The sequence below is a fragment of the Balaenoptera ricei genome, chromosome 20 (genome assembly GCF_028023285.1).
Source record: "Balaenoptera ricei isolate mBalRic1 chromosome 20, mBalRic1.hap2, whole genome shotgun sequence".
Lineage (NCBI taxonomy): Eukaryota > Metazoa > Chordata > Mammalia > Artiodactyla > Balaenopteridae > Balaenoptera > Balaenoptera ricei.
This window is the reverse complement of record NC_082658.1, coordinates 12,890,723-12,899,218: the sequence shown is the minus strand read 5'-3', so window position 1 is coordinate 12,899,218 and position 8,496 is coordinate 12,890,723. Positions and strand designations below refer to the sequence as shown.

The 8,496-nt window shown below is 56.4% G+C and overlaps 1 protein-coding gene across 2 annotated transcripts; it reads right to left on the bottom strand.

Annotated features, from left to right (window-relative positions):
• Window positions 1-584: 584 nt before the first annotated feature.
• On the bottom strand, window positions 585-5,567 carry UTS2R (urotensin 2 receptor). Of its 2 annotated transcripts, XM_059907667.1 has the most exons (3): window positions 5,351-5,567; window positions 4,576-4,749; window positions 585-2,236 (listed from the first exon to the last, which is right to left on the bottom strand). In XM_059907667.1, the coding sequence occupies exon 3, from the start codon at window positions 2,150-2,152 to the stop codon at window positions 998-1,000; it is 1,155 nt and encodes a 384-aa protein (XP_059763650.1). In that variant the 5' UTR covers window positions 2,153-2,236; window positions 4,576-4,749; window positions 5,351-5,567; the 3' UTR covers window positions 585-997. The 2 variants fall into 2 exon arrangements, with proteins under 2 accessions (XP_059763650.1, XP_059763651.1); XM_059907668.1 differs by lacking the exon at window positions 4,576-4,749.
• Between the last annotated feature and the right edge of the window lie 2,929 nt (window positions 5,568-8,496).

Sequence of the window (8,496 nt, the reverse complement as noted above, 5' to 3'; positions counted from 1 at the left end):
CAGGCCACTGCACGGTGGGGTAGGGGTGGGGAGAGGTCCAAAACCTTTCCCTGTGGGCAGGCTCTCTGCGGGCAGGGCCCAGTGGTCTTGATGTCCACAGGAGGCCCAGCTCGGATGCTGCACACATGAGATAAACCCCTACGTGTGTTGTACGATCCACCCCCTGCCTGACCCCCACCCCCCCAGGTCTGGGGAGGGAGAGGCAGGTGAGCTGCTGAAGGGAGAGGAATTCTGGCTCATGGTTTCAGTTTAGGTGCCGAGTTCCTGCCCTGGAGTGATGCCCCAGCTGCCCCTCCTCCCTGAGCAGGTTGAGGCTGCTGGCTCCCTGCCTCGCCCCAGGTCTCAGGCCCCACATCCAGGGCCCTGCTCAGGCCTGGTGGCACCCGCCCACCGTGTCAGGAAGGCCGAATGGCTGGACATGTCTCCTCCCCAGCCAGGTGGACAGGCTCATCCAAGTGCGGGGGGACGTCCTAGGGGTCCTGCCTCCGTTGGCATCCCACCCACACTGCTGCAGCAGGACAAGGCTCGAAGAGCTCAGAGTTTATTGTTCCAGGTGCTGAAGCTGTGAGGGGTGGAGCCACATGGGAGCCGGGAGGGATGGGGAGAGGGCCATGCACCAGCCAGGAGGAGGGTCCCATGCAGGCAGCCTGTGTGCCTACACGCTGTCACCTGCCTGTGTGTGCCCCGCCACGCGTCATGTAGGCGCTCACATCTGCTGCAGTGAAGACTCCACTCACCACCGTTTTCAGAAGCTGGTCCTGGGCCTGAGCCTCATACGGACCCTCACAGATGGACGGGGCAGGGGGCACTTCTGGGCATTACGGGGAAGGTGGCTAGGCTGATGGAGCTGAAGTGAGTGATGGGAAAGGGAGAGCAGGGAACTTTCTGGAAGAGGACTGAGGAAGGGAGGCAGTCAGTGGGGGAGTCCAGGAGTGGCCTGGGCTCTGGGGGCCACTCCCCACCCCCAGTCCAGCGCCCACGTGGAGGCCAGGGACGCTCAGGTGCAGAGCCCCCTAGGGGCCGCCTGGGACAGCGCGATGGTCTCGCTGGCCTGCTGGCTGCTGGAGGACAGCGAGCGGCCTGAGCCGCGCTGGCAGCCGGTGCGGCCCTGCGGGAAGCTGTGGATATCCACGGGCCGGTGGGCGCCCCTGCCTTGGAGCGAGCGCTGGCGGTAGTCGCGGTAGTTCTTAGTGAGCAGCGTGTAGAGGAAGGGGTTTACGCAGCTGTTGCTGTAGGTGAGGCAGGTGGTCAGGTAGTTGACGATGCGGGCGGAGCGGGGCGTGAGCGGCGGGGTCCCGCGGTACTGGGTGAGGAGCTGCCACAGCCAGAAGGGCAGGAAGCAGGCCCAGAAGAGCAGCACGATGCCCAGGATGAGGTAGAGCACCCTGGGGTTGGGTAGCCGCCGCGTCTGCGTGAAGGAAGCCCGCTGCGACTGCCAGTAGGCCCGGGCCAGGCGGACGTAGAGCAGCCCGATGACCACACCGGGCCCCACGATGCTGGTCCCGAAGAGCAGCGTCAGGTAGGTGCGGTGGGCGCGCTGGCCCCAGGCTGGCAGGCAGAGGCTCTTGTGGCCCCTGCGGACCAGCCGGATGGCCAGCATCATGGGCAGTGCCAGCAACAGCGCCAGCAGCCACGTGCCCAGCGCCAGGACTTTGCGGTAGCCCTTGGAACGCTGCACCATGTCCAGTGGCCTCACCACGGCAGCATAGCGCTCACTGCTCATGAGGGTCAGGGTGAAGATGCTGGCGTGCATGGTCAGGAAGTCCAGGCTGAAGAGGACACGGCAGCCCACGTCGCCGAAGTGCCACGCCTTGGTAACATAGGTGGCCACGATGAAGGGGATGCTGAGCAGGTAGAGCAAGTCCGCCAGCGCCAGGTTGATGACGTAGACGTACATGGAGGCCGAGGTGTGCAGGAAGCGGCACATGACAGCCAGCGTGTACAAGTTGCCCACCACGCCAACCACGCCCATGGCCGAGAGCACCACCCCAATGGTGCCCGTGGCCACCAGGTCCTCCAGGGAGCTGGGCTCCGCTGGGCTGGCCCACGAGCTGTTGAGAGATGCATTGGGGGTGCCAGGCGGCTCGGGCATGGGGCTGCCTGTCGTAGCCAGCATAGGGAACCTGCTCAGTGGCTCTGGACTCAGCGCCATCTCTGCCGCCTCACACTGGGCTTGGGGCTGGGGCCTGCTGCTCCTTTAGGCAGAGAAGGGGCATCTGTGGATGACAAGCTCGTCCTGCGGGAGAGGATGCCCATTAAAGATGCAGGTCAGGGGGCTTCCCTGGTGGCGCAGTGGTTGAGAATCTGCCTGCTAATGCAGGGGACGTGAGTTTGAGCCCTGGTCTGGGAAGATCCCACATGCCACGGAGCAACTAGGCCCGTGAGCCACAATTACTGAGCCTGCGCTTCTGGAGCCTGTGCTCCACAACAAGAGACGCCGCGATAGTGAGAGGCCCGTGCACCGCGATGAAGAGTGGCCCCCGCTTGCCACAACTAGAGAAAGCCCTCGCACAGAAACGAAGACCCAACACAGCCAAAAATAAATAAATTAATTAATTAAAAAAAAAAAAAAGATGCAGGTCAGGCACCCCCTCCCACTTCCAGGAGGCCGTGAGAGGACACAGTTCCCACTGGGCTAGGGAGGCCTGCAGAGGGATGGGGTTCGCCAACTGCAACACCCCCTTGGGGACTCTTCGTTCAAAACTCTAACACTCTGCCTTGTTTCCCCAGCTATGTAGGGGGACCACCTAGACCAGCTACTCCCCATGCGTGCCCCGGCAGCACCCCCACCCTGGGCCTCAATGCAAGTCCAAAGGCCTCTGGGCTGGCTGGACTTTTTTTTTTTTTTTTTTATTGAACACACAGAGTTTTATTTTACCAACTCAAATTTTCAACTTATCAAATTATAATAGTTACCTCAGGGCTGCAAGTGACCATCTCGTTTTACTGTGTGCATTTACTGCCTGAATTTGTTGTAATGAGCATGTATTTTGTAATGAAAACTTTTTTTCTAGCAGGCAACTCTCTCAGACAATTCACCGGAGTGTCTTGTCAGTCTTTATATTCTTTAGCATCTTAAACATTAAAACATTCTTTGAATTCAAGATAAGTACCTTGATACATAGACCAAACTGAGCTGAGGACTGGAAGACTGATCGAGTGTGTTATTTAGAAGTTGCAGTTGGGAGCACGAGCAGACATTTTAACAAATTGCTGGACTGCCTTTGATAGGGCCTTTAGCTTTTGGACTTCCCTTCATGCTTAGCAAAGTGCACTGAGGAGAAGTATCTTTGGTGCTCCAGTTTCTCTGAAATCAGGATACACTGCTACCCTTTGCAGCAGCTGCCTAGAATCTGGCTGGACTTTTCTGAAAACCAGAGCGCAGCAGGCAGCCCGCGGGGGTGGGGTCAGCAGTGGATGGAACCAGGAGTCCTCCCTAGGCCTCCTCACTTCCTCATCTGTGAAGGGCAGGGAGACCGTGCTGACCCCTGCATCCTTTCTCCCAATTTATTTCTCCTGTATGTTTTAAAAAATACATTTTGTTCAGATTGCAAAAGTAGTACCTGCTGACTTTAAAGTTCAAATAGGAAAATATGTTTGGTAAAGAGGGGAAAGCCCTTGTAATCTCTCTTTATCCACATGGGGAAAACGAGCCTTGATGCCTACCTCCCACCACACGTGAAAATAATTCAAGATGGACTGTGCACCTGTATGTAACAGAGTAAATCAATTAATTAATCAAGTTCTGGAAGAAACATAGGAGAATATCTGCATGACCTTGGGAAGGCAAAGATTTCTCAAAAAAAAAAAAAAAAAAAGAGCAAGAAATACTTGCAATAAAAGACCCATCAAGTGGATTTCATTAAAATTGAGAACTTCACTGAGAGAGTAAAAAATGTAAACCATGGACTAGGAAAAGATTATCAGAAGACATATATCAGACAAAGAACTAGTAATCAAAATATATGAAAGAACTACAAATCAATAAAGACTAATGACTCATTTGGAAGAAAAAAAAAAAAGACAAGATTTGAATAGGAAATTCTCAAAAGAAGATGTCCAAATGGCCAAGAAGCACATGAAAGGATGCTCAACATCATTAGTCATCCAGGAGATTAGGGTAAAAACCTCTGCACCCTCACCAGGATGACTGGAATCAAAAAGGCAGATCCCAAGTGCTGGGAGGATGTGGAGGAACCAGATTCCTGAACTGCTGGAGGGGCCATAGAATGGTGCAGCCCCTGTGGAAAGCAATCTGGCACCATCAAAAAAATAAAGTTGGACACATGCATGTCCTCTCATGCAGCAGTTCCACTCTTAGGTTCGTGTCCAAGAGAAATGAGTGCAAACGTCCACAAAAATCAAGAGTGAGAATTTTCACAGCAGGCAGGAGCTGGAAACCACCCAACTGTCCATGAATAGTAGTGTGGATAAAGAAACTGTGACCCCTCCATAAAAATGCTCTGAGATGATGAAGAAGATGGAATTACCCTACAGTCAACAACTTGATGAAACTCAAATATGCTATGTTGAGAAAAACAAAACAGACACAGAGTACACTGTGATTCCATTTACCTGAAGTTTGGGAGCAGGCAAAATCTCTATGATAGCTGTTGCCGGGGTGTCAACTGGTAGGGGGCACTGGAGAGCACTCTGAGGGATGGATTTGTGCTGTGTCCTCATGTGGTGGTGGTTACACAGGTGTAGACACGTGTAAAAACTCACGGAGTTGCACGTCTATGACCCATACTGTGTGAAAATTGCCGTCATAAGAAAAAAAGACCTAAAACTGGAAATACTTGAACTGAGAGGAGAGGCCCCTCTATCGCCCCATCTCCCCACATCCAGGGAAAACACTGGCACCAGGTTTTTTCCCTCTACAGGTCCAGCGTTCACACTAACACGGATAAACTCGGGGCGTCCACCCGACGTGGTCTGAGCCCTCCGTGCAGAAGGGAACCTGAGTGCAGAGATGCCGCCCCAGACCCCCTCTCCGCGGGACCCGGCCCAGCCTCGAGTCTGGCGAGGGCAGCTGGGGGCCTTCCTACTGGCCGGAGGCTCCCTCTCCGGCCGCCGCCCCCCGGGGGTCAGGGTTCCGGAGCCCTCCCCCAGGGGCTGCAGCGAACCGAGCCGAGGGCGCCCCCGGGAGGGACGCGAAGCCCTCGCCGAGCCCGCGGCGCGCACCTCACCGCTCGCCACCCGAAGCGCCGCACATCCTCCCCGAGGCGCGAGGAGGGCTCAGTGGCCCTGCGATCCTACCTGGCACAGTGCGGGCCGGCGGGGAGGGCGCCCCGCGCACCAGGTCCCGGCCCCCGCCCCCGCCCCGCACCCTCTCAGCGCCCATGCCCACCTCGGTCACTGGGCCATCAGGTCTGTGCGCCGAGCCCCGGGGTCGCGCTCGGGACGTCCTCCTCGCCGCCACGCGTCTCCGGGAACCTTCCCGAGGGCTCCGTCCCGGACGGGAGAGCGGAGGAGCGTGCGGGCTCCCAGCGGCGCGTGGTGGAGGGGAGCCCGCCCGCCGGTCCCGCCGGGAGAGCCTCTCTCCGCGCCCAGGCCCCTGTCGCCGCCGCCACCTGCCCGGCCGCCAGCTGGGAATGCGCCGCGGCCCTGCGCCCGGCCTGGGCATTAATAACCCCGGGGGGGGCCGCGGGAGGGAGGGGGGGCGGGGATGCGCTGGGGCGGCTGGGGAGGCGCGGGGATGGGGGAGGGCAGCCGGCGCGGGGGCGGGGGGGGGGCGCAGGGAAGGGGGCAGGTCACGCCTCGGCCGTGGGGTGAAGCCGAGTCCAGGCAGGTTGCAGCCCTTGCGCGGGGCGTCTCTGCTTCCCTTCGCCCTCTGCACCCCACCCCTCAGTTTCCCAGGCACTGAGCGGTTGTCAATCAAGCCCTGGACCCTCCCGTGCACCTGGTGGGGACACAGTGAGGGGGTGGTGGTTCTGAGACACCAAGGCGGGGCCGCGACCCAGTGGCATTAATGACATTCATAATGTGCACTCGTCACTACTTCCAAAACCTTTTATCAACCCAAACAGAAATTGTCCCCATTAAACAACTCTGCATCCCACCCCCGCAGCCCCTAACAACCACTATTCTCCTTCTGTCTCCATTTTTTATTTGACTACTCTAGGAACCCACCTCCTGTGAGTGGGATCATACAGTTTTTGTTCTTTAGTGTCTGGCTTCTTTCACTTACTGTGATGTCTTCGAGGTTCCTCCATGTTGTAGCAAGTGTCAGAGTTTCCTTCCTTTTCAAGGCTGAATACTATTCCGTTGTTTACACACCACATTTGTTTATCCCTTCATCTGGGTTGTTTTCCCCTTTTGGTGATGGTGACTAGTGCTGCTATTTTGATTCACAATTTCCTGTTCCTTTTATGGATCATATTTATTCCTTTATCTCTTTGAAAAATCCTAACCATCATTAATTGTCAGGTCTTTTTCAGATGACTCCATTTTCAGGGAGCCTGGGACCCTCTGAGCACTGCTCTCCACTCCTCATTGACAGATGGGGACCCTGAGCCAGGATGCTCTTGGCATGGGGGTGTGCCTGAGTCACACCACCGCAGCTCGCAGACAGGTGGACTCATGGACAGGTCTTGCTCTCATCCTCCTGCTCTCTGGGCAGGTATTTCAGGCTGGTCGGCCTCATGGTGTTCAGGCCCATCTGCTGCCTTTGGTCCAAGCACCCTGTAACCCAGAGTGGGCCCAGGCTACAGAGAGAAACCTCCAGGAGCACAGCCAGGGCCAGCTGCCAGGGTCACTGAGCAGCCCAGCTTGACACAGGCCCTCACGGCCACAGGCCAGGATGTATGGATGACCAAGGATAGCATCTGCTTAAGTGTTGGTCAGCTCCCTGCCCATCTCAGAGAAGACTTGGTCTCATCTCCTGGTCATGATGTCCTGCAGAGCTGCAGGCCACACAGCCCATGGCCTTCTCTCTATTTGCACCACGAGGGAAGGACAGACACCCATCCAGCACGCATGCTAGACAGAGCCCATGGACGGTAGGGTAGGGGCTGGGCTGTCCTAAGTGTGAACAACAGAGACCAAGGGTGGAGGAGGGAGATATTGCAAGACACGAAGGTGCTGGTGGCCGGTATGTCCCCTCAAGGGGTGCCATCAGGGAGATACCTGAGAACCTTCCTTTACGGCACAGAGTCCTCAGCCTGGATCTGAGAGGATCCAAGTGGCCACAGAGGTCGGAGGGGCGAGGAGAGGGGACCGGGATCCTACAGGAAACTGATGCTGCTGCCCTCGGGTTGGTGGACACCCCTCCCTAAAACCTACTGTGCTCTGTGCAAACATAACTCTGCCCATCTCTGATTCACTTTATGGACCATTAAATCATAAATCATAATCATAAAGCCCCCACTTTCCACAAATGTGACTTTAAAGCTTCGCTCTGCATATAATGGGTTCATTATGTCTTGAAATGATAATTTTTCTGCCAGAACTCTTTCCCAACTGTATTACTAAATTACTGGGCAAATGAGTTTCCATAGGCAGAATCTGGCTTCATGGAGTCTCTTCACAGGTGCCCATCCAGCCTGACCACAGACTTGTCAGAGACATATCCTGTCACTGCCCTGTCCCACACCCCTCAAAAAAAAATGCCTGGGAAAGAGAAAGGGGAGGGAGCAGGAATGGGGGTGGGGGGTGCACAGGCCTTGATGCACCCCTGAGAGCCTAGGCCAGCCCCTCCCAAGAGAGCAAAGACTAGGGGTAGGCCGGAGCTGGGCAGAAATGGCTGGCGTAACCCCACCTAGGGCTCAGTCATGGGCAGAGGCTGCCTGGGGCCCAGCTGGGGGCACCTGCCCCAGAAGGAGGTCCCAGAAGGGACACACCTGCTCGGCCAGCCCCCACCTCCACACCAGCCCAGGGCCCCTCTGCAATCAATAGCTAACTGTGTTTTCCAGGAGACCCTTCCCTTGGTGCTGCTGCTAACGTTATTACTTGATTTCAGTTTCAAAAACAACATTTTCCCCAATCCTTGTCTCAAATACCCAAGATCTGAGACCCAGCTGGAGGGATGAGGATCTCAATCAAACCAATTAAAACATGCCCAGGTCTCCAGCTGGAGGCGGGCCCCTATAAATTAACGGAGAGTCTCCAGCATCTGAGCGATCCACGTGACTGAAGTGCAAAGCTGGCGTGAAACAGCATGGAGTTCGGAGAGGTCCCGACTGAAAATGCCCGAGCTCGGGAAAGCTGGATGCAAGGGAGAGGGAGGAGAAATGTCAAGTACACACAACACTGTCTCTCTCAGAATCGACGTTGGGGTCCCTAGGGAAGCCACGTGCGCCTTCTGCCTTTTAGAGAGGTGCTGCAGGCCCAACACTGCCGCCTCCCAGGTCCCAGGGGCCCACTCAGGCTGGGTGACCTGCAGAAAAGGGCCCCAATTCAGGATCCATGAAACTGCACGTTCTGAGTGAAGAGGCTGGATGCAGAGGCCCTGAGAGCCCTTCCAGGGATGGCAAAGGTGGGAGTCAATGCAGGAGT

Bases quoted from the DNA above. Each gene is read 5' to 3' on its own strand.
- UTS2R (XM_059907667.1), bottom strand. From the start codon at position 2,152: ATGGCGCTGAGTCCAGAGCCACTGAGCAGGTTCCCTATGCTGGCTACG.